The sequence below is a fragment of the Ambystoma mexicanum genome, chromosome 7p (genome assembly GCF_040938575.1).
Source record: "Ambystoma mexicanum isolate Mex_15411 chromosome 7p, UKY_AmexF1_1, whole genome shotgun sequence".
Taxonomy (NCBI): domain Eukaryota; kingdom Metazoa; phylum Chordata; class Amphibia; order Caudata; family Ambystomatidae; genus Ambystoma; species Ambystoma mexicanum.
This window is the reverse complement of record NC_090939.1, coordinates 9,507,080-9,532,088: the sequence shown is the minus strand read 5'-3', so window position 1 is coordinate 9,532,088 and position 25,009 is coordinate 9,507,080. Positions and strand designations below refer to the sequence as shown.

Sequence of the window (25,009 nt, the reverse complement as noted above, 5' to 3'; positions counted from 1 at the left end):
GATGAAAGAATAAATCCCAAGTAAGGTACAGAAGAAACTCCAAAAACACACTTTTCCCTTTTGACCAATAGTTGATACCTTTTGAGTCGCTCCAGTACTTCTTTGAGATGTATTAGATGTTCTGGCATGGTCTGGGAAAAAACAGTATATCTTCAAGGTAAACGACAACAGACACAAATAACAAATCTGAGAAGATACGATCGATAAACCTTTGAAAAATGGCGGGAGCGTTCACTAGTCCGAAGGGCATCACGTAGTATTCGTATAGGCCAAATTGTGTTCTGAACGCAGTTTTCCATTCATCACCGGAACGTACTCTGAGTAAATGATAAGCGTTACGCAGATCCAGCTTTGAGAAAACCGTTGCCCCTTGTACGGATTCCAAGATGTCGGTGATCAGCGACATGGGCTATCTATCCTTAAGAGTTACTTTGTTAAGTCCCCTATAATCAATGCATGGCCGGAGGTCCTTGGAATCCGGTTTGGGTATAAAAAACAAAGGAGTACCTGCCGGGGACTTTGAAGGTCTAATGAGACCATTACACAGGTTATCATCCAAGCATTTCCGTAGTACTTCCTTTTCAGTTTTTGATAACGCAAACATCCTGCCAAAGGGTACTAGAGCGTTGGGAGCCATGTCGATGGCGCAGTCCTCAGGTCTGTGGGGAGGTAACGTCATAGGAGCAGCTTCTGAAAATACTGATTGATATTCCTCCAAGACTTTGTCAAGAGAGTGTACTCCAATAGTCGTGAGAAGAGTGGTGGGATGGATCTTTACCTCCTGTTAAGGTGTGTCTTGGAAACAATGGGTTTGGCAATAATTGGAATTGAAATGCAAATTATTTGATTTCCAGTCAATGCTGGTATTGTGTTGACGCAACCAGGAGATCCCTAAAATCAGTGGAAAATGAGCTGCCCTGATAATGTCGAATGTGATGACTTCTGAATGCTGAAAAATGGTGAGTGGCAGAGGTTCAGTTGTCTGTACAATGAGTCCAGAACTCAAAGGCGTACCATCCACCCCCTCAACCTTTTGGCCGTGTCTGCGATCAATACGCTTTGCTCCAACTTTGTCCACCCAGAGTGTATCAGCAAAATTCCCTGCCGCACCACAATCTAAAAGTGCCAAGGTCTCCACTTGATTACCATGAATGGTAACCTTTACTGTTAATACCATAAGGCGTGAGTCTTCTGAGGGATCTGAAGAATCAATTAACATAGTCACATAAGGACTGGAAGATTGCCCTCAATAACCCGTCCCTTTTAGGTACGAGGGTTCGCGTTTTCTGCCGGTTTATGCGGCATTTCTGTACAATTATGTACTGAATGACGATCCAAAGCACAATAAGTGCATAGGCCAAGTTCTCTTCTCATTTTCCTTTCTTCAGGGGTCAGGGACCGACGAGTAGCTCCGATTTGCATGGGTTCGTCATTATGTTTCAGTGTAGCTGAAGGAGGTGAGGAGGTTCTTGTAAAGGAGGGGCGGGTCTTGCGTCTCTCCTGCCACCTTTCTTGCATCCTGAATTCCATCTGAAGCGCAGCAGTCATCAGGTCGTGTAGTGAGGCAGGACGAGGAAAATGAGCCAGTTCGTCTTTAAGTTCCTCTCTGAGGCCTCGGCGAAATAATATGAATTGAGATTGCTCCGACCAACCAGTCTCCAATGCCAGTCTTTTGAAGGAGGAAATGTAAGACAACACATCGGCTTGGCCCTGGCGAATGTCCATCAGGTCTTCCCCTGCTGCCATAGATACTTCGGGTCTCTCAAAAGTGCGTTTTACTAGGTCCACAAAGGCATCGAAATTTTGGGGAACTGGGTTGGTTCCTGTAACTAGAGGGGTGGCCCAAGCAAGAGCATTCCCTGTCATGTTAGATATTAGAAACCCGATTTTGGCATGATTGGATGCATAGGTGCGAGTTCTAAATGAAAAATACACCTTGCAAGCATCAAGGAATTCTTTTAGGTTCTTAGGAGACCCATTGTACTTCCCAGAGGACAAAGACATGGGAGGTAGATCTGTTGTGGGTGGTTCGCGTGCCATCACCACTTGTTTCAAAAGGTTATTTTCTGCTTTCATGTTTTGCATTTCGAGAGAAAGATTTTGAACAGCAGCTATTAACTCTTGCACTTGCTCAGGAGTAGCCATTATTGAGGTTTGGGGGCGTTGCAAACTGTCAGCAGTCTCCACTGATAGGACGTCAATATCCCCGCTTCCCTCCTCCACCTCCTCACCTGTTGAATCGGAGTCTTCTTCAATAGAGCTGAGAGTTCGATGTGCTCTGTAGTCCTTTTCTTTTTTTCTTTGTTGCGGATGTCTCCCACGAGAAGAAGCCACAGTGAGAGCGATAGAAACGCCCTGACCGTGACCCCCTCCTGGGAGGGACCGGAAAGGGGAAAAAAGCCAAGTGTAGGCAAAAACCCCGGTGAATCACAACGGCAGGTGGGTATCCGGATGGAGGTTGTACTAGCTGAACTCAGCGGATATCAGCAAATCTCAGAAATGGAAAGCGAGGAAAGAATAACCAAGAAACAGGAAGGGTAGGAAATTACAATGGCTCCTACTCCAGGAAAATGGAAAACTGCAGGCAAACAGGACGGGAATGACAAAAAGAAAAAGAAGAAAATAGAGAGAGAAGGGGGGTCCCGGGAATCGGGACCCGAGAGGAACGAGGAGGTGCAGAGAGAGGAAAAGCTCAGCGGAGCAGAAATACAGCGTATAGAAAAACCGCGGCAGCAAAAGAAAGCACAGCTGACCGTGAAGGGGTTGCAACGCACAGAAGGAAGATAGGGTGTGGCTTAAATAACGCCACGTTCGCTTGAGCGGAAAAAGACTAGACCGCTAAGTGGACGTGACGCGAAAGACGTGACAGGAATTAGGAAATGCATAATCGGAATCGGGGCCACAGACGCCAGGTAGGAATGCGTTGCATGACACCTGTTCCCTATGCTTTGAACTGTATAGTCGTGGCAGAGAAGCCATAGTGTGTGCAAAGCTCGAACGTGCCGCCTTACCCTGTGCTGAAAACATGGGGAAGGGAAGCCAACTGCTCAACTATCCTGACATGTTGTTTCTTGAACACTTTTCTTTTTGCGTACATCGTTGTCCTGCACCATTTGTATTTAGAAGTAAGGATTAGTAATAGGTTCTTCCAAATCGAAACTGTATTGGGGAGACGGAGACGGGAGTCAACCAAGGGGAAGCGATAATGAACCCCTTACCCTCAAACTTGAAGCAGACGAATGTAACAGACACATCTAGAATAAGTGTAGACTTAAACTCATCTTCAGATCTGTCGAACATATCGCTGTACTCTGACAAAAGGGAACCAGACTCCCCACCGCCGTCAAATTGTGACGACGCTCCAAAACAAACGCAAACAATCCCCTCAAAAAAAGATGAACCTACTCGAGAACTTAATAAAAAAAGTCACCCCGAGGCATCTAGGGAGCTGCTCAGACAACGATCTCGCTCAAACTCTCCATCTACTGCCCTAGAAGCTCTGAGAAACTTAAAGGAGACACATGAAAATGTCGGACATGAGCCACATAGAGATCAAGACCAGAAACACTACAAATCTCACTACTCCGCCAGAGCTCGGTCATTGAAGGAACAAAGAGGAAATAAGGACGCTGCCTTAGACAAAGACAAAATCTTTGAAGGGGGTAAACTCTTCAAGCTAGAACAAATATCATCTAAAGACTCTTATCTGGTCCTAAACCGCAGAACAGTCTTAAAAAGACTGGGGAAAATAGGAAAACTCTGCCACCTAAGATCGGAAGACTTCATATTGGTCGAACCCTACCATTGGGAACATAAAGCAAAAGCCTACCTCCATTTAAGAAGAAAAACATCATTGGAGTTAACCCCCGACGTGCACAAGGACCCCCAAAAAATGGGCCTAAAAATCTACTGCCTTCAGAAACAATCGAAGGACAACGCTAAGGCGACGAGAGAAAAAAGTGAAGGTTCAAATCAAGACAGGGAGCGACACAGAGAAAACAACGCACAGAGGCTCCCGAGAAAACAAAACGCGGCATATGGCAACGAAAGGTGGTGGCGGAGCAACCAAACTACCCCTCCAACTAGGACCCGAACCAAAAACTACGATGCACCAAAAACACAAAGCTATCACGAGAAAAGAGAAATAAGACAATCTAGAACGGAAATCACAAAAGAGAGCAGACCATTAAGAGAAGCGAGTGCACCATCGGCACGCAATCCATGGAAATGGATTTCGGAAACCTTTGTGCAAAATCACAAGAAATAGAAACAAAACCAAGGACCAAATCCGACGGAGAAGCAACGCATCGGTCCCTTAAATCCTCTACTAAAATGCTCCCTAAACATGGCTTCGTGGAATACGAGAGGACATCGACATCTCACAACGCCTAGTGACACAAATTTAGGTATGTTCGAACTGATCTGCCTTCAAGAAACGTGGTTGGTTCATAAACCAGCCATGGACGGATACGAAACAGAGGCCTCGCCTGCCTGCAAATCCATTCTAGGACGCCCCTCCGGAGGCATACTAACAGCTATCCGGATTGGTTCAGGGATCACTCCAAAAGGGAAAATAGCAGAGGGTTATGGAATGCTAACGACGCTGTCTACATGGTTCCATCAAGACTTAACCAGAGATGCTTGGATAAATTCGGAGTTAGGCATAATAAACCTCTACTGGAACCCGGCGAAAACCAGCAATACAGAGTTCTGCACCATGGTCGCCAACCAAATTGACGACCTAATGGTGGAGCGGAAAGTACCCAATATCATCATCTGCGGTGACTTGAACTCTAAATGTGAGGGGAGAGTGAAAAACAAACAAAGCCCTAACTCAATGATGGACGAAAGAGGTCGAGCCTGGTCCCTCCTAATGAAATCAAGGAACTTCCACAATGCATCATTACTTCAAGATCGAGAAACACAAATTCCTACGTGGGAAAGACTGAGCTCGACCGCCACGCTGGACTATATATTCATCACTGAAGGGCTGATAGCCTATTTCACCGACTTTACGGTGGTGAAAACGCAGGAAAGTGATCATAACCTCCTAAAAATGTCATGGAACGGAACAGTTCCATCAAGGTCCTTCTACCCAGCAGTGGTGGAATCTAACTTACAACAAAACAGGCTCTGTTTAACTTCCGACAATGTAAAAAACTTCACGTCCAACATTGCGAGGAAAACAGTCCAAATAACGAAGAGCAAAAGCGACAGACGACCAGAATACATCTCGCTTCTGGCCCTAAATAAAACGAACTTCACGGGAACAAAAATAGGGAAACCTACGCACATGCACTCTTTTGACACAGAAGTGGCGACAAAAAGGCTGAATCTTAACAAATTGAAAAAAACGGCCATAAGAGCTGACTCGCCGGAAACATGGCTTAATTATCAAGCGGAACAAAAGTCCTACAAATCATGGCTAAAACAGCACCGGTGGCTTATGTACCAAAATGACGCTGAAGCAATGCTCCATACTTGCGCCACAAGGAACACTCGAGACTTTTGGTCGCTATTGAAATCAATTAACGGGCAGAGGGCAAATGTGCTGGCTAACTGTGTCCTAGAGTCAAAGTGGATTCAGCACTTTACGGAGCTGTACCGCTGCCTCACCACCTCGTCATTGTATCCTCCTGTCCTCTCAGATTCCCCATGGATCACTCTCTCATCGGTTGAGGACATCAGAGAAGTGATCAACAAACTTAAATCCTCAAGGTCCCCAGGGCCAGATGGCTTGACTAACACTGACCTCAAGGCACACCCACTATTATGGGCGCAAGCAATTGGCGAAATATTCACTCAAACTCAGAAAACCAAAGAAATTCCTAAAACCTGGACAGAGGCTGTACTGGTGCCCATCTATAAAAAAGGAAACAGAGACATCCCCGCCAATTACAGACCTATAGTCTTATTGGACGTCATAGGGAAGATTTTTGCAGCACTACTCCTACGCCACTTCAAAGTCTGGGCCAGTGCCTCCCCGGCAGCCGATATGTTTCAAACAGGATTCCAGAAGGGAGCAGGAACGTCAATTAACCTTCTGCTTTTGAACATACTCAAAGCAAACACAAAGAGGGGCACTGGAAAGGTCCACATGGCAATGGAGGACCTGTCCCAGGCCTTTGATCTGGTAGACCGAGAAAGACTGTGGACGAAGTTAGCCACCTGGAAATGTCCTGACCCGATTCTTGCACCAATAATGGCACTCCATGCAACCACTTCACTCAGAGTTCGCCTAAACCAACAAGGCACACTCTCAGAGCAAATCTTTACAAAACGCAGAGTAAAACAGGGCTGCCCTCTGGCCCCAGCTCTGTTCATTTCGTTTATTGGAGACTTCCAAGACTCAGAGAAATTAGTAAGATCCTTTCCACCGCGAGTGGTTGTCTCTAAAGTCTCAAGACTGTGGTACGCCGATGACTTAATTTTGATTGATCAGACGGCCGTGGGCCTTCAGAGACAGCTAACAAACTTGGCCAAATACATGGAAGAAAATAATCTGCGAATAAATAAAAACAAAACCAAAATCCTGTCTTTCTCAAAAGGCACAAAAAAGACAAAGAAATGTCCGGTATGGTTTCTTGATGAAGAAAAAATCGAAGTAGTAGACGAGTTTAAGTATCTGGGCATCCAACTAGACAACACTTTGAATGACATTTCACTACAAGCCTCGTTATGGTCAAAAATCAAGAACTTGACAGCCCAATCTCGAGCTGTTGACAGAAAATTCGGCAAGTTTTCCTGGACCCCGGTACTACAATTCTATAAAACAAAGGTAGTACCGGCCATAACATACGGCATGGCAGCCAACTTAACTTTACCTGTTGAATTTTGGCTGAGACTGGAAGGTTTTCTATGGAAATCGGTCTTGGGGCTTCCTACCTCAGCCCCCATGCCAGCCATTCGGCGCGACCTTGGCCTTCCTTCACTAGCCTCAGTTGTTATGCAAAGCGCAATTCTACTTTATAGGAAAATACGGACCTCTGACTCTTTGCCGATTTTTCGGATATTAGAAAATGAACTGGAAAATGGGAAGTGCATACCACTCACTAACTGGGCGAAGAAAATTGAAAAAAAACTAGAAGAAGTCCACTGTACGGACGACCTCCTCATCTCTAATCCTGGGCGTGTGAAGCAAAAACTTATAGAACAAGATTGGATACGTACTAATGAGAAAATCCTAGCGTACACATCCCTAAAAGACTTGCCACCCACTTACAATAGCCCAAAGGTTCCGTTGAAATATTGCGAAAAATTTCCCGAAAAAAAGTTGAGAAAAATTTTTCTGCGGGCCCGCCTGAATCTTCTGCACACGAGAGAAATTTTGGCCAAAAGAGCGCTGGCAAATTCTTCTTATTGCCAGGTCTGCGGCCTAGTTGACCAAATAGAATCTGTCCGTCATCTACTTACTTCATGTGTTGGACTGGCGCAGGAAAGAAGGGCTTATTTGACACCACTCATCACGTGCCCTTTTACACTCGACGAAGAGACAATATGGTTCCGTTTAATTGCAGGCGACTCCACTAGATGGTCCAGAGCGGCAGCTAAATTTCTCGAAGTAGCTCTGGCAAAAGCCAGTGACATTGGCTCATTGCCTGCAACCTCAGTAAGAGACCTTCAAGGAAACTCGAGAGTGGTGTCGTGAGTCCTGGGTCAATTTCCAACCTTCAAAAGTAGCACAAACACAGTTTGCCACAACGCAGTTTTGTAAAAAACCCTAACAGGTTAATAAACAAAAAAAAAATAAAACAAAAAAAATAGGTTTTTTGGTATAGGCTCTTTTATTTTGACAGAGAGTCGACTAGGACTGCGCTATTATTATTTGATGGTCGTAGCTTGCTCCCATCTTTAGATTTAGGTTAGATAGGCGGTCAACCAACCCACTGAAGTTCAATAAACACCCTTGAACTGTGATCACTTGTATCTGTAATCACTGTTTGATACCATGTCTTCCTTACACCTATCAGCCATTTTGAATGGTGGTTTTCTCTATGTGAGTCTCCCAGTTGCTGTTTGTGCTTTGGTGGTTCCAGCGGTGTGGATTGGCAGCTGGAAACACAAATGGCAAGACTTTGAAATTGCAACCTTTCATCTTTTGTATAGGATCCTATTGTTGAGCACCAATGGCTTGCTAAGTGTTTCCCACAGTGAACCTTTACATGTTTGTGAACTCCTGAGCCGGTGGCATTTTATTTGCAGTGCTGCCAAGTTCATTGCGCATCCTGTGAACTTTAGGAATACATCCCTTTTATTTGCCAGGTGAGGCTTCACCTGTAACAAAACACTCACTACTGACATCGACTTCAGAGGAAACGTTTCATTTGCAAGGCCAGCTGCCTATTCCCTTCTTGGGTCCATTTACAAGGACCCTTCGGGGCTCGCAATGCGGAAGGGGGTGCACCAATATCGCCCTGCAGGCTCTCAGAAGGTGTCAGGCTGGACTGCCTTGGGGAGAGGTTGGGGAGCATCGTTTGGGTGAGTACAAACCCCCACCTCCCCAGACAGGTTGGTGCTGGGCTACTTGATGGCCTCCTCCCATGTGACTGGGACCAAGGTGAGTTGGGCAGGGAATCCTCCCCATAGCACCCCCAGGCCCAGCATGGACTGGTGCAGGGTAGCACCTGACCCCCTAAGCGCCACCTTGCCAGTCCCCAAAACCAGACTGGAGAAAACGTACTATACCTGCTGTGTTTTTAAAACCATCTCAAACTTCCATACAGTTTAGAACATCTGTCCACTTTCCACAGAAGTCTTTTTGGGGGTGAAGGAAGGGCGAATGAAGGCCCTGTTGGGGCTGACGAATGTCCTCTTGTTCAGCTATACTGACCTTGTTTTTGGCTTGAAAATAAGAGGGTTCCGAACTGTCCTCTGTTCCTCCCTTTGCCACTCATTAGCTTTCGTGTATTTAAAATGAAAAGTTCATTTTTAATTCATCATATTTTCATGAGAGAGAAAGCGAATACTCTGGTTCCCTACACAATTCACATGCAGACCTGTTGACTACAGCTACCAGAAGTCCTTGCAGCAGAATCAACACTGATTGACAACACATGTACTGGCTGTGAGCTGTAGGCAAAGACTGCCTCCCTGATGATGTGATGAGCATTGAAACTCCTTCCTTCCGCCACTGTTCATATTTACACATGTACACAATCAATTGTCTCTCCACCTTATTTCAGTGGCTTCCAGGAGAATCCACGTGTGGGTGTAAATAAAAGGCTCCCTTGAGGGGGACCCAAGGTGTGGGAGATCATGCCATTTCTGCCTGAATGACTCGGGTCGTTGAGTTGAGAATGTGGCCTCGCGTGGCCACATCTCCTGCACTAGCTGGCTGCTGAAGAGGTATTTGTGAATGGAAAGACCAGCCATGGACATGCCATCTCACGCAGGAGGGCTGGTCCTCACCTCGGAATCACAAACCCAAGGGTAAGCACAAATGTAAGGGGCATTGAAGCCACTTAGGAGTGTTTTATGGGCTGGAGGCAGACTGCAGACATGGTCTCACAGTTCAACTTTGCAGGAACCTAACCCCATCTCTGCTACTCTATGGCTCACAAGCTTGGAACATCCTCTGCCCATCAGCAAGGCCACTGCCAATCAGAGTGAGCAGATACGCTAGGAAAGGGTGGCTTCCCCTGCTCTGTGGCACAGAGAACGTCTTAGGTCCCTACTGGCCACTGCCAATCAGAGTGAGCAGAGACGCTAGGAAGGGGTGGCTTCCCCTGCTCTGTGGCACAGAGAACGTCTTGGGTCCCTACTGGCCACTGCCAATCAGAGTGAGCAGAGACGCTAGGAAAGGGTGGCTCCCCCTGCTCTGTGGCACAGAGAACGTCTTGGGTCCCTACTGGCCACTGCCAATCAGAGTGAGCAGAGACGCTAGGAAGGGGTGGCTTCCCCTGCTCTGTGGCACAGAGAACGAGAACTGAGGGAGCCCTCGGAATGGCGGGAAAGAAGCTATGTAAGCCCTGGGAATGGCGGGAAAGAAACTAAGGGAGCCCTGGGAATGGCAGGAAAGAAGCTAAGAGAGCCCAGGAAATGGCGGGAAAGAAGCTAACAGAGCTTTGGGAATGGCGGGAAAGAAGCTAAGGGAGCCCTGGGAATGGTGGGAAAGAAGGTAAAGGAGCCAGGGAATGGCGGGGAAAAAAGCTAACAGAGCCTTGGGAATGGCAGGAAACAAGCTAAGGGAGCCCTGGGAATAGCAGGAAAGAAGCTAAGGGAGCCCTGGGAATGGCGGGAAAGAAGCTAAGGGAACCCTGGGAATGGCGGGAAAGAAGCTAAGAGAGCCTTGAGAATGGCAGGAAAGAAGCTAAGGGAGCCCTGGGAATGGCGGGAAAGAAGGTAAAGGAGCCCAGGGAATGGCAGGGAAAATAGCTAACAGAGCCTTGGGAATGGCAGGAAACAAGCTAAGGGAGCCCTGGGAATAGCAGGAAAGAAGCTAAGGGAGCCCTGGGAATGGCGGGAAAGAAGCTAACAGAGCTTTGGGAATGGCGGGAAAGAAACTAAGGGAGCCCTGGGAATGGCAGGAAAGAAGGTAAAGGAGCCCAGGGAATGGCGGGGAAAAGAGCTAACAGAGCCTTGGGAATGGCAGGAAACAAGCTAAGGGAGCCCTGGGAATAGCAGGAAAGAAGCTAAGGGAGCCCTGGGAATGGCGGGAAACAAGCTAAGGGAACCCTGGGAATGGCGGGAAAGAAGCTAAGAGAGCCTTGAGAATGCTGGGAAAGAAGCTAACAGAGCCTTGGGAATTGCGGGAAACAAGCTAACGGAGCCCTGGGAATGGTGGGAAAGAAGCTAAGGGAGCCCTGGGAATGGTGGGAAAGAAGCTAACAGAGCCTTGGGAATGGCAGGAAAGAAGCTAAGGGAGCCCTGGGAATGGCAGGAAAGAAGCTAAGGGAGCCCTGGGAATGGCAGGAAAGAAGCTAACAGAGCCTTGGCAATGGTGGGAAACAAGCTAAAGGAGCCCTGGGAATGACGGGAAAGAAGCTAAGGGAGCCCTGGGAATGACAGGAAAGAAGCTAAGAGAGCCTTGGGAATGGCGGGAAAGAAGCTAAGAGAGCCTTGAGAATGGCAGGGAAGGATCTAAGGGAGCCCTGGGAATGATGAGAAAGAAGCTAAGAGAGCCTTGGGAATGGCGGGAAAGAAGCTAACAGAGCCTTGGGAATGGCGGGAAACAAGCTAATGGAGCTCTGGGAATGGCAGGAAAGAAGCTAAGCGAGCCCTGGGAATGGCGAGAAAGAAGCTAACAGAGCCTTGGGAATGGCGGGAAAGAAGCTAAGGGAGCCCTGGGAATGGCGGGTCCCTACTGGCCACTGCCAATCAGAGTGAGCAGAGATGCTAGGAAAGGGTGGCTTCCCCTGCTCTGGGGCACAAAGAACGTCTTGGGTTCCTACTGCCCACTGTCAATCAGAGTGAGCAGAGACGCTAGGAAGGGGTGGCTTCCCCTGCTCTGTGGCACAGAGAACGTCTTGGGTCCCTACTGGCCACTGCCAATCAGTGAGCAGATACGCTAGGAAAGGGTGGCTTCCCCTGCTCTGTGGCACAGAGAACGTCTTGGGTCCCTACTGGCCACTGCCAATCAGAGTGAGCAGGGGCGCTAGAAAAGGGTGGCTTCTCCTCCTGTGGGGCACAGAGAACATCTTGGGTTCCTACTTACCACTTCTAATTGTCTACTGCTCCTGGAATGGACGTCCCAATGTGTACACCTTGTACCTAGAAGAGAAAGAGGACAACACGTTTACAACATGAAGGAGAAGCAAACCAAACACAACTGATGGGAGACAATGAGACATACAGATGGGGATGCGTAAGACTAATCCAATGATTACTTCGTTACTTACACCAAGTCCTACCCATCCACCCATCGATCGTCCTTATGAAGTCAGATTGGCCAAAACCCAGGCGAAGGACCCTGCTAGTGTACCAGAATTAAAAAAAATGGTTTCTTATTCCCCATTAGAGGGACCACCTCCACTGCCAACATCTTTGTGCACTAAAGAGCAGTACCTCCTCCCCCCCAAAAGACAAAGTCGATCACTGCGGGAGGGAAGGTATTGGAAGACATGCATAGAGTGGGGTCATGCAAAGGTGGGGTCTTGCTAAAATGGGTTCTTGCAAAGGTGTGGTCTTGCAAAAACCTGGGCAGACAATGAGCCTCAGATGGGCCAAAGGGCCTTTCAGAAGGGATGGGAGGACGCCTTGATATCCAAGCTGCAGTGCTAGGCACATGTGGCTACAGAACACCACGCTTCTGCTCACCGGCAACTTTCCAGCAAGTGAGTCCCCCCTGACTATGAGGCCACAATACCTTAAGTGAGTCAAGACTGAAAGACTAGTGTATGTCCCGCCTGAGCGTAAACCACTGTAAAACAGATGTCAACCAGCTAGCAAACAGCTGGAAAGTGTGGAAGCCCTCCCTACCTGAATCAGAAGTCACCAAGACAGACCTTGGGAATTCCTTAAAGGTGCTGTTTTCGGAAAGAGCATTTGGGCCACCCTGGAAAGATCAATGGAAAGTGTAGCCTGATCCTCAAGCGAGGAAGCAACAGACAACAGCCTGATCCACAAGCGAGGAAGCATCAGACAAGAGCCTGATCCTCAAGCGAGAAAGCATCAGACAAGAGCCTGATCCTCAAGCAAGGAAGCATCAGACAAGAGCCTGATCCTCAAGCGAGAAAGCATCAGGAAGCATCAGACAAGACCCTGATCCTCAAGCGAGGAAGCATCAGACAAGAGCCCGATCCTCAAGCGAGGAAGCATCAGACAAGAGCCTGATCCTAGCATCAGACAAGAGCCTGATCCTCAAGCGAGGAAGCATCAGACAAGAACCTGATCCTCAAGCAAGGATACATCAGACAAGAGCCTGATCCTCAAGCAAGGAAGCATCGGACAAGAGCCTGATCCTAGCATCAGACAAGAGTCTCATCCTCAAGCGAGGAAGCGTCAGACAAAAGCCTGACCCGCAAGCGAGGAAGCATCAGACAAGAGCCTGATCCTCAAGCGAGTAAACATCAGACAAGAGCCTGATCCTCATGCAAGGAGGCATCAGACAAGAGCCTGATCCTAGCATCAGACAAGAGCCTGATCCTCAAGCGAGGAAGCATCAGACAAGAACCTGATCCTAGCATCAGACAAGAGCCTGATCCTCAAGCGAGTAAGCATCAGACAAGAGCCTGAACCTCAAGCGAGGAAGCATCAGACAAGAGCCTGATCCTCAAACGAGTAAATATCAGACAACAGCCTGATCCTAGCATCAGACAAGAGCCTGATCCTCAAGCGAGGAAGCATCAGACAAGAGCCTGATCCTAGCATCAGACAAGAGCCTGATCCTCAAGCAAGGAAGGATCAGATGAGCCTGATCCTCAAGCGAGGAAGCATCAGGAAGCATCAGACAAGAGCCTGATCCTAGCATCAGACAAGACCCTGATCCTCAAGCAAGAAGGCATCAGACAAGAGCCTGATCCGAGCATCAGATAAGAGCCTGATCCTCAAGCGAGGAAGCATCAGACAAGAGCAGGAAGCATCAGACAAGAGCCTGATCCTAGCATCAGACAAGAGCCTGATCCTCAAGCAAGGAAGTATCAGACAAAATCCTGACCCTCAAGTGAGATAGCATCAGACAAGAGCCTGATCCTCAAGCGAGGAAACATCAGACAAGAGCCTGATCCTCAAGCAAGGAGGCATCAGACAAGAGCCTGCTCCTAGCATCAGACAAGAGCCTGATCCTCAAGCAAGGAAGCAGCAGACAAGAGCCTGCTCCTCAAGCGAGGAAGCATCAGACAAGAGCCTGATCCTCAAGCAAGGAAGCAAGCTAGGAAGCATCAGACAAGAGCCTGGTCCTCAAGTGAGGAAGCATCAGACAATAGCCTGATCCTCAAGCAAGGAAGGATCAGACAAGAACCCAATCTTCAAGCGAGGAACCATCAGACAAGAGTCTGATCCTCAAGCGAGGAAGCATCAGACAACAGCCTGATCCTCAACTGAGGAAGCATCAGACACTAGCCCGATCCTCAAGCGAGGAAGCATCAGACAACAGCCTGATCCTCAAGCGAGGAAGCATCAGACAACAGCCTGATCCTCAAGCGAGGAAGCGTCAGACAAGAGCCTGATCCTCAAGTGAGGAAGGATCAGACAATCTGCTGATGAAGATGAAAGGAGAGCAGGGTTTTTGGAAGAAGATAAGATCCTGACCTGAGTATTAAAGCTTTGGGTGAGAGGTGCAAGTACGGGCAATGCGACAAAAGAGCCACCACTGATGCAATCTTCCTAACTGATGTACTGCACCCTAGAAAACCACCTTAGCTGCAATGGACCAGATTTAAAGGTCCAAACGGGGACCATGCAAAACATGCAGGTTAAGAAAAGTTCCAAGGAGGTCTCTTCAGCCTGCAAGAAAGGTGAGACAAGGTCCCAAGAGAGACTTTTTGGCCTGCAAGAAGGATAAGACAGGATTGCAAGGAGGACTCATCGGCCTGCAAGAAGAGTAAGACAAGGTCTCAAGGAGGACTCGTCAGCCTGCAAGAAGGGTGAGACAGGGTCCCAAGGAGGACTCATCGGCCTGCCAGAAGGATAAGACGGGGTCGCAAAGAGGACTCATCGGCCTGCAAGAAGGGTGAGAGAGGGTCCCAAGGAGGACTCATGGGCCTACAAAAAGGGTGAGGCAAGGTACCAAGGATGACTCATCAGCCTCTAAGAAGTGTGCGACAAGGCCTCACGGAGGACTCATCAGCCTGCAAGAAGGGTAAGGCGGTCCCAAGGAGGACTCATCAGCCTACTAGAAGGTTGACGCAAGGTACCAAGGAGGAATCATTGGCCTGCAAGAAGTGTGTGGCAAGGTCCTAAGGCGGATTCATCGGCCTGCAAGAAGAGTAAGACAGGGTCCCAAGGAGGACTCATCCGCCTGCAAGAAAAGTGAGGCAAGGTCCCAAGGGGAGACTCATTGGCCTGCAAGAAGGGTGCAACAAGTTGAACCCATGGAGCAAGTGGGAAGAAAGGATTCAATCCCTGTGTGGTCTCACCAAGGCTTCATAAAATGTCCTGATTGCTGCCCATTTAATGGTAAGGATTGAAATGGAAATGTCCAGCCAAAGCCCATCCTGAAGGAACTGAAGACAGTCGCAGTCAACAAGGTGAAACTCCTTGGGGTGCTGCCATGCCCGTAAATACCCCCAATGATGTTCCAGTACAAGCAAGATCAAAGAATGCTTGGAGTGCTGCTCTGCTAAGTTCCCAGACACTGCCAAGCGTGAGTCCTTCCCTCAACCTTCAAGCCAAGTAGCAAGAAAGCTATAACAGAAGGTGCCAAAGAAAGAATGTACTCTTTAGCCACAAGATGAAGAAGCAGGGGACCACTTCATCCACGGCCAGAGAGGGATGGGCAGACTGAAATGCACTTTCTCTTGACTGCTTGTGAGGCAGGGCATGAAAAGACCCCCAAAAGACCCTCTGACCACGGGAAAGGAAGAAAACCTACTGCCCATGCCTTTGAAGCCAGTGTTCTGCAGGATCAATGGAGAAGGTGGGCATTAGCCTGGAAGCAAAGCGATCCAACCACAAAGAGCCCAAGATCCTGGAGATGCTGCTGAACCATTGGATGTAGAGAGACCCCCTGAGGGAAGGAAAACATCCAGGGAGAAGATCCTGTTCAACCTGGAGCCCTCCCACCCCCCAGATGATTTATGTTATATGTGGCCATTGTATAGTTAATGCAATTTGAACTGGACGATTGTAGATCTAAGGGAAACAAGCTAAGGGAGCCCTGGGAATGGTGGGAAAGAAGCTAAAGGAGCCCTTGGAATGGCGGGAAAGAAGCTAAGGGAGCCCTTGGAATGGGGGAAAGAAGCTAACGGAGCCTTGGGAATAGTGGGAAACAAGCTAAAGAATCTCTGGCCATGGCGGGAAATAAGCTGAGGGAGCCCTCGGAATGGCGGGAAAGAAGCTATGTAAGCCCTGGGAATGGCGGGAAAGAAACTAAGGGAGCCCTGGGAATGGCAGGAAAGAAGCTAAGAGAGCCCAGGAAATGGCGGGAAAGAAGCTAACAGAGCTTTGGGAATGGCGGGAAAGAAGCTAAGGGAGCCCTGGGAATGGCGGGAAAGAAGGTAAAGGAGCCCAGGGAATGGCGGGGAAAAAAGCTAACAGAGCCTTGGGAATGGCAGGAAACAAGCTAAGGGAGCCCTGGGAATAGCAGGAAAGAAGCTAAGGGAGCCCTAGGAATGGCGGGAAAGAAGCTAAGGGAACCCTGGGAATGGCGGGAAAGAAGCTAAGAGAGCCTTGAGAATGGCGGGAAAGAAGCTAAGGGAGCCCTGGGAATGGCGGGAAAGAAAGTAAAGGAGCCCAGGGAATGGCGGGGAAAAAAGCTAACAGAGCCTTGGGAATGGCAGGAAACAAGCTAAGGGAGCCCTGGGAATAGTAGGAAAGAAGCTAAGGGAGCCCTGGGAATGGCAGGAAAGAAGCTAAGGGAGCCCTGGGAATGGCGGGAAAGAAGGTAAAGGAGCCCAGGAAATGGCGGGGAAAAAAGCTAACAGAGCCTAGGGAATGGCAGGAAACAAGCTAAGGGAGCCCTGGGAATAGCAGGAAAGAAGCTAAGGGAGCCCTGGGAATGGCAGGAAAGAAGCTAAGAGAGCCCAGGAAATGGCGGGAAAGAAGCTAACAGAGCTTTGGGAATGGCGGGAAAGAAGCTAAGGGAGCCCTGGGAATGGCAGGAAAAAAGGTAAAGGAGCCCAGGGAATGGCGGGGAAAAAAGCTAACAGAGCCTTGGGAATGGCAGGAAACAAGCTAAGGGAGCCCTGGGAATAGTAGGAAAGAAGCTAAGGGTGCCCTGGGAATGGCAGGAAAGAAGCTAAGAGAGCCCAGGAAATGGCGGGAAAGAAGCTAACAGAGCTTTGGGAATGGCGGGAAAGAAGCTAAGGGAGCCCTGGGAATGGCGGGAAAGAAGGCAAAGGAGCCCAGGGAATGGCGGGGAAAAAAGCTAACAGAGCCTTGGGAATGGCAGGAAACAAGCTAAGGGAGCCCTGGGAATAGCAGGAAAGAAGCTAAGAGAGCCCTGGGAATGGCGGGAAACAAGCTAAGGGAACCCTGGGAATGGCAGGAAAGAAGCTAAGAGAGCCTTGAGAATGCCGGGAAAGAAGCTAACAGAGCCTTGGAAATTGCGGGAAACAAGCTAATGGTGTCCTGGGAATGGCAGGAAAGAAGCTAAGGGAGCCCGGGAATGGGAGGAAAGAAGCTAACAGAGCCTTGGCAATGGCGGGAAACAAGCTAAAGGAGCCCTGGGAATGACGGGAAAGAAGCTAAGGGAGCCCTGGGAATGACAGGAAAGAAGCTAAGAGAGCCTTGGGAATGGCGGGAAAGAAGCTAAGAGAGCCTTGAGAATGGCGGGGAAGAAGCTAAGGGAGCCCTGGGAATGATGGGAAAGAAGCTAAGAGAGCCTTGGGAATGGCGGGAAAGAAGCTAACAGAGCCTTGGGAATGGCGGGAAACAAGCTAATGGAGCTCTGGGAATGGCAGGAAAGAAGCTAAGCGAGCCCTGGGAATGGCGAGAAAGAAGCTAACGGAGCCTTGGGAATGGCGGGAAACAAGATAAAGGAGCCCTGGGAATGGTGGGAAACAAGCTAAGGGAGCCCTGGGAATGACGAGAAAGAAGCTAGGAGAGCCTTGGGAATGGTGGGAAAGAAGCTAAGGGAGCCCTGGGAATGGCGGGAAAGAAGGTAAAGGAGCCCAGGGAATGGCGGGGAAAAAAGCTAACAGAGCCTTGGGAATGGCAGGAAACAAGCTAAGGGAGCCCTGGGAATAGCAGGAAAGAAGCTAAGGGAGCCCTGGGAATGGCGGGAAACAAGCTAAGGGAACCCTGGGAATGGCGGGAAAGAAGCTAAGAGAGCCTTGAGAATGCCGGGAAAGAAGCTAACAGAGCCTTGGGAATTGCAGGAAACAAGCTAACGGAACCCTGGGAATGGTGGGAAAGAAGCTAAGGGAGCCCTGGGAATGGTGCGAAAGAAGCTAACAGAGCCTTGGGAATGGCAGCAAACAAGCTAAGGGAGCCCTGGGAATGGCAGGAAAGAAGCTAAGCGAGCCCTGGGAATGGCAGGAAAGAAGCTAACAGAGCCTTGGCAATGGCGGGAAACAAGCTAAAGGAGCACTGGGAATGACGGGAAAGAAGCTAAGAGAGCCCTGGGAATGACAGGAAAGAAGCTAAGAGAGCCTTGGGAATGGCGGGAAAGAAGCTAAGAGAGCCTTGAGAATGGTGGGGAAGAAGCTAAGGGAGCCCTGGGAATGATGAGAAAGAAGCTAAGAGAGCCTTGGGAATGGCGGGAAAGAAGCTAACAGAGCCTTGGGAATGGCGGGAAACAAGCTAATGGAGACCTGGGAATGGCAGGAAAGAAGCTAAGCGAGCCCTGGGAATGGCGAGAAAGAAGCTAACAGAGCTTTGGGAATGGCGGGAAACAAGCTAAAGGAGCCCTGGGAATGGTGGGAAACAAGCTAAGGGAGCCCTGGGAATGACGAGAAAGAAGCTAAGAGAGCCTTGGGAATGGTGAGACAGAAGCTAACAGAGCCTTGAGAATGGCAGGGAAGAAGCTAAGGGAGCCCTGGGAATTACGAGAAAGAAGCTAAGAGAGCCTTGGGAATGGAGGGAAAGAAGCTAAAGGAGCCCTGGGAATGGTAGGAAACAAGCTAAGGGAGCCCTCGGAATGACGAGAAAGAAGCTAAGGGAGCCCAGGTAATGGCAGGAAAGAAGCTGAGGGAGCCCTGGGAATGGCAGGAAAGAAGCTAAGGGAGACCGGGTAATGGCAGGAAAGAAGCTAAGGGAGTCCTGGGAATGGCGGGAAAGAAGCTAACAGAGCCTCGGGAATGGGGGGAAAAAAGCTAAAGGAGCCCTGGGAATGGTAGGAAACAAGCTAAGGGAGCCCTCGGAATGACGAGAAAGAAGCTAAGAAAGCCTTGGGAATGTCGGGAAAGAAGCTAACAGAGCCTTGGGAATTGGGGGAAACAAGCTAACAGAGTCATGGGAATGACTGATATGTCCCACTAAAGGAAAAATCGTGATTCCCCCTGACACGTCCATTTCGCTTAAACTGAGTGGAACCATAAATAGCCATCCAAGCTTTCTAACATTGGCATTCATCCATCATGACCTCAAGAAGAAGGGGAGGAAATAACACAACCCCGTGGACATGTGATCAATAATCCACTGTCAAATAAGACCATCCCTCTTGAGTGGGCACGAGAGATCCCAATCTCCCAGTTTCAATACCCAGATGGGCATCTCGGAGTAAGCCTAATAGAGCACAAAGCCAGCAACCGCAGCCAGGAAGAGAACATGCGATACCCTAACATGCTGACACAAAGCTCATAACATGTTCCCCAAACCTGCCACAAATTACGTCGGGGTGAACCCTGGTCACTGCAATTGAGTTAGAGGTAACTCGAATTTCTTGAAGAGACAAGGACCCCTTGAAAGGAGTCTGGATGACATTGCAGGCTCTTTCTCACCAGGCTCCTGGAAGCCTGGGACAGAGGGTGTGTGCATAATCCATTAATGGGATCACCATAGTGCACTGTGGCAGTACCTTGGTGAACTCCCTCAGCTCTCCCATTGGCCCAAAAGGTACACGATGCTCAGGAAGCATGGGCAAACTTGAAAGGTAGGGTGTTTGAAAAGATGTCTTGGCGATCCTGGGAAGGAAGCAACTGCCGGGAAGAGTTACGGTAACACATCTTCAGAGGCTCGATCGCAAAGGACTCTACACAAAGTGACTGTTGCGAGGCTTCTTCCACCTGGACATTTCCTGAAACACTTTGTTGACCTTGTTCCACAGGGAACCAAGCAGTACCTCCCTGATGAGGCCCAACAAGTCCGGAACATGCCTGGGCTTGCTTGTGTTTTCCTGAGGAGGGGCGTGGCCAGAAGTTTGAGCTCCCCTGCTCCCATTTGTATCAGGACCAGGGCTGATTTGCATATGGCTGGTTTCCCTCTGCAATGATGTAGACAGGCTAAAAAATGATGATGTGGAAGGTTGCCCAGAAGAATGCCAGTGGTTAAGTCATAACCTTCTATCTATCAAATTTTTGGGCAGTGGCCTTGTTGACCCGCAACACATTGGAGTAGTTTGCCAAGTCTCTCCTCTTCCCAGGAAGTGGGAGGACAACATTATTTTATGAGATGAAGAATTTGCTCTGGAAGGAACAGACAGTTGGTGGAATTCTAAGTCTATTTTGTATGGGCGGGCTCTGAATTCGGAGGGATGGGGCGAATTTGATGTTTGAGACCCTTCCTCTTGTTAGAGGTTGCTTGATCATATATCTGTGTATTTCTTGCTGTTTAAGGGTCAGTCCTTCAGCTACAGCTATCTCTCGACCCATGTGTAAGGGTTCTGCTGTGCTGTTGTGCCAGGCATGAGCTGTGGGGAAGCGTGGCGTGCAGGTGTGTGCATCACTGTTATGAGCTTTGTGGTGTGGTCTAGAACCTCGGTTGTACCATTCTGGGTCTGGCAACTTTTTTTTTTTTTTTAACTTTGTTTATTTTAAATCAAGGCAGGATGGCAAATATACAAATCACGACATATTACAAGCAATGCTTATTCAGTTTTTTTGATTCCTAGTCCTCATTTCCCCCACCAGGCTTCCTCCCTCCCACCTCCCTCCGGCCTCTCCACCCCTTAGGTTTGGAGGCAGAATTTTCCCTCCTGGGTTATCCAGTTCGCCCCTTAGCGTCTATGTGTCTTCCTCAGGGTTCTCTTGGTGTTTCAGGATCCATCGGGCCCTGGTCGGTTTGTAGGTCTGGGCGGGGAAGCGCTGGTCGTATTCCAGCACTGGGCTCCAAACATTCTGAAAGCGATGGAGCGTTCCCGCCTGTGCTGCCGTCTCCTTCTCCGCGATCAGGATGTCCCAGAGTTTAGACCACCATTGGGCTATGTGAGGTCCTTCTGGGGATTTCCAGGCCCTGGCCAACACCGATTTCCCCGCCAGAAGGCAGTGTGTCAATAGTTTAGACTTGATCCGGGAGCGCGGGTAGATAGCGGGGATCGGGGCTCCCAGCAAAACTGGTTCAGGTTCCAGAGGAATCGCCGTTCCCGTAATTTCTGTGATGGTCTCTAGGCATGTCCTCCAGAACTGTCGTATCTTTGGGCAAGCCCACCACATATGGAAGAAAGAGCCTGGGTGACCACATCCTCTCCAGCAGGCATGATCCACATGTGGGTTCATGTGGTGAAGTCGAAGGGGCGGGTAATACCACCGGAGGAGCACCTTGTACGCACATTCCCTATTGGTAACGCAGGTGGAGGAGGTATGTGTTCTGGTCCATATGTCCACCCAGGTTTGGTCCTCGACCGGATGACCTAGGTCCGCCTCCCATTGAGCCATGCAGCGGGTCTTTGTGGACAGGAAGTCCCTTAAGAAGCGCCTATATAGGGTGGATACCCTGCCCCGGGTTGGAAGGTCCCCCAGTGTCAGTTCCAGGGCGGTGGGCGGGCGTGTTGCTGCCTGCAGAGTTTGGGGGTGCGAGCACCAGTGGCGTAGCTGGATATAAGTGAATCTGTCCCTTTCCTGGAGTTGGAACTTCTCCTTACATTGGGCGAAGGTGAGGGGTGTCCCTCCCATAGATAGCTGGTCTATGGTCTCCAGCCCGCCCTTTATCCAGTTCCGGAAATTGCGGGGGTCTGCTCCGGGTGAGAAGGATGGGTTATGGAAGACCGGGGAGCATGGGCTCAGTCCTCTTGGCACTCCCTTTTGCTTTAGTGCCCAGTCCCAGGAGCTAAGGGTGTGTTTAGTTGATAGAAGGAGGTCTCCCCAGTGTGTTCTAAGGGGGGGCGGAATGTGTGGCAGAAATCGCAAGGGTAGAGGTGCTTGTGATTGTTCCAGCTCTACCCACCTGGGGCGGTTTGTTATAGTTTGCCATGCCTGAATCTGTGCTAGTTGTGCTGCCACACTATAGGCCCTCAAGTCCGGGACCCCCAGACCTCCTAGCTTGGAGCCCCCCCAGGATCGTTTTGAGAGGGATTCTCGCTCTCTTACCTTTCCAGATGAATTTCAGCATTTTCCTTTGGATGTCCCTGAGGGTTGGTGTAGGAATCGCTACTGGGAGGGAGGCGCAGGCGTATAGGAACCTCTGCAGTAGGTTCATCTTGCATGCTGTGATGCGCCCCAGCAGTGAGATCTCTTGGGTCTCCCGTCGTTTCAAATCGCCTTCCAGTTCTTTCAGTAGCCGGGGAAAGTTGGCTTTGTATGTGTCTCTTGGGTTAGCCGGGATGTGGACCCCTAGGTAGGGGATGGCCTTCTTCACCCATGTCATCGGGCACATCGCAGTTAGTGGCTCCCGTTCTGCTGGGGTGAGCCCGATGCCCAAGGCCGAGGATTTGTCAAAGTTTATAGTGAAGCCTGAGACCTCACCATAGGTGGTAAGTTCTCGAATCGCCTGTTTCAATGATGATTGGGCTTCTGAGATCGTGAGTAGGACATCGTCCGCGTATAGGGCGATTTTGTGTTGCGTGGGGCCGTTCTGCAGCCCTTTAATTTGGTCGTCTCCCCTAATCCTTTGGGCCAAAGGCTCCATGGTGAGTGCGAAGAGTAAGGGCGATAGCGGGCAGCCCTGCTGGGTTCCGCATGATAGGGGGATCGGAGCTGAGCTGTGTTCATTAATTCTTAGACTCGTACTTGGGCTCTTATAATTGGCCAGCACCATTGTCTGAAAAGTTGACCCGAAGCCGAAGGCCTCTAGGGTGAGTTTCATAAAGGGCCAATCTACTCGATCAAATGCCTTGGCTGCGTCCAGAGCCACTAAGACCAGTTTTTGGGAGTTCCGGGAGGCAAGGTCCACCAGGTTCAAGGTTCTCCGTATGTTGTCTCCCGCTGATGGGTGGAGGATGAAGCCTGCTTGGTCGGGGTGAATGATCTTCGGGAGGACGTGGTTCAGGCGGCTTGCCAGGATTTTTGAGTATATATTTGCATCAATGTTTAAGAGTGCAATCGGTCTGTAGGAGGTTAGACTCCTTGGGTCCTTTCCTGGTTTGGGCAGGAGGATGGTGGTTGATTCCTGCATCGATGGGGTGACAGCGCCTGTGTCTCTGAAGGAGTTGAACAGGGTCACCAGATGGGGGGTCAGTTGTGGCCTGAATAGTTTATAGAATCTGGTCGAAAAGCCGTCCGGACCTAGGGCTCGTGTTTTAAGCGACTTGATGGCCTCCTCGGCCTCCTCGACCTCCTCCCCGTGATGGGCTCCTCCAATTCGTCTCTCGTTGTGTTGGCGAGACGGGGTACCGCTGCCCTCTGCAGATATTCCACCTGTTGCGGTCGGTTCCGAGGGGTTGCCTTCATGATTTGGGTCAGGTAGTCTGTCGCGAGCTGTCGTTTTCCGGGATCCGAGTACCGGGTGACCCCCTCAGGATCACGCAGACCTGCAATCGTGTTGACACGTCTCCGTTTGGCTAGTTTGGCCACCAGGAACCTGTTTGCCTTGTTGCCCTTCGCGTAATATGATTGTTTGGCTTTTTCCATCAGTAGGGCGGTTTGTTCCGCGTAGTGGGCTTCAAGCTTTTTCCTCGCTGTTCGCATGATCCGTTGCGTTTTAGGGGACCAGCCTTTTTCTTTGTGGATTGCCTCAGCCTCTCTTAGCTCGTCCTCTAAAGCTATTCGGGTCTGGCGTCTGTTCCGGTGGTAGGCCGCTCCTTGAGCAATGAGGGAGCCCCTGATTACTGCCTTCATGGCGTCCCAGTTATTTGCTAGTGATGTGTCCGAGGCTGGGTTTTCGTCAAAGAAGTTTTTTATTCCCGTCACAATCTTGTCTCTCGTAGCCATGTCATTGAGAATCGGGTCATATAGGGACCATTTGCGTGGGTTATTGAGATTGGGGTCCTGAACCCGGAGTTCCAGGAACACTGGAGCGTGGTCGGACATGGCTCTCGTGCCGATGGAGACCTCTTTGACTGAGGGGAAGGTGTGCGGGGAGATCAGGAATAAGTCGATCCTTGAGAAAGTGCGGTGTACGAATGAGTAGAAGGAGTAGTCTCTTTCGTCGGGGTGAAACACCCGCCACGAGTCTATTATCTCCAGAGACCTGAACAGCCGGAGGAGGCTGAGTGCTTGGGCGAAATCGCTTGAAGTCGGGGGGTGTGACCGGTCTTTAGTGGGGTCGGGAACCCCATTGAAGTCCCCTCCGACAATTGTTTGGCCCTCCACAAAACTAGCGAGAGTCGTGCCCAAGAAGTCGTAGAAGAGTGATTGTCCAGTGTTAGGGGCATATACCGAGATGAGGGTGTATAGGTCTCCCAACAGGAGGCATTTGACTGCTGTGTATCGGCCTTCCGGGCATGTTTTTGTTTCCAGGATTTGCGGGTTCAAGTCTTTTCTAAAGAGGATCGCCGTGCCTCCCTTTTTGCTTGGGCCGGAGGCAAAAAATTGAAGCGGGAATGATCGAGAGCGAAGCCGGGACACGTCCGCCGGCAGCAAGTGGGTCTCTTGGAGCATAGCTATCGCTGCGTCTTCGTCCTGGAGCTTTAATAAGATTGCCTTTCGTTTGTTAGGGGAGTTCAGTCCGTTAACATTTAGGGAGAGGATTCGCAGAACTTGGTGGTCCAGAGGTGTCCCATTCTCTATCTCTTGAGTTGGGGGGGAGTTTGAGTCGGTGGTTCAGCTGCCATGTTTGTCATGAGATCTTGTGGTACCATCCTGCACTTGAGGTTTTAACGCGGAGCCCCAACGGGGGGCCGCAACTTTAACTGGTGGGTAGACCGACATTGTAAGTGCAGGCGTACCCTTGGCCAACGGGGCCGGTTGTCCCATCACATATCAAGTACTGTGGCTTTCCAAGGAACGAAAGTTGGAAAGTGTCCTTGGAGTGGGTATGAACCGTGGGTATGGTCCGCCGTCTCCGCCCTCAAGGCTCATCAGACTAGGCGTTATGTGGCGGATCCGAGTTCAGACCGGGTCAGAGGAGACCAGGGAAAGATGCAGTTGGAACCTGGAGGTGCGGGGGGCGCCATTGTTCATCTCTTTTTGTTGATCCGCTGGGTTGATGACCATGGCGT

General features: G+C 49.8%; 1 protein-coding gene across 1 annotated transcript in view; it reads right to left on the bottom strand.

Annotated features, from left to right (window-relative positions):
- Positions 1–25,009, bottom strand: part of PDE9A (phosphodiesterase 9A) — a 543,111-nt gene that overhangs the window by 22,538 nt on the left and 495,564 nt on the right. Inside the window, exon 19 of the mRNA XM_069635653.1 lies at positions 11,654–11,709. Within this exon, the coding sequence (XP_069491754.1) occupies positions 11,659–11,709 (51 nt within the window). The 3' untranslated portion in view covers positions 11,654–11,658. The remainder of the gene's footprint in view (positions 1–11,653; positions 11,710–25,009) is intronic.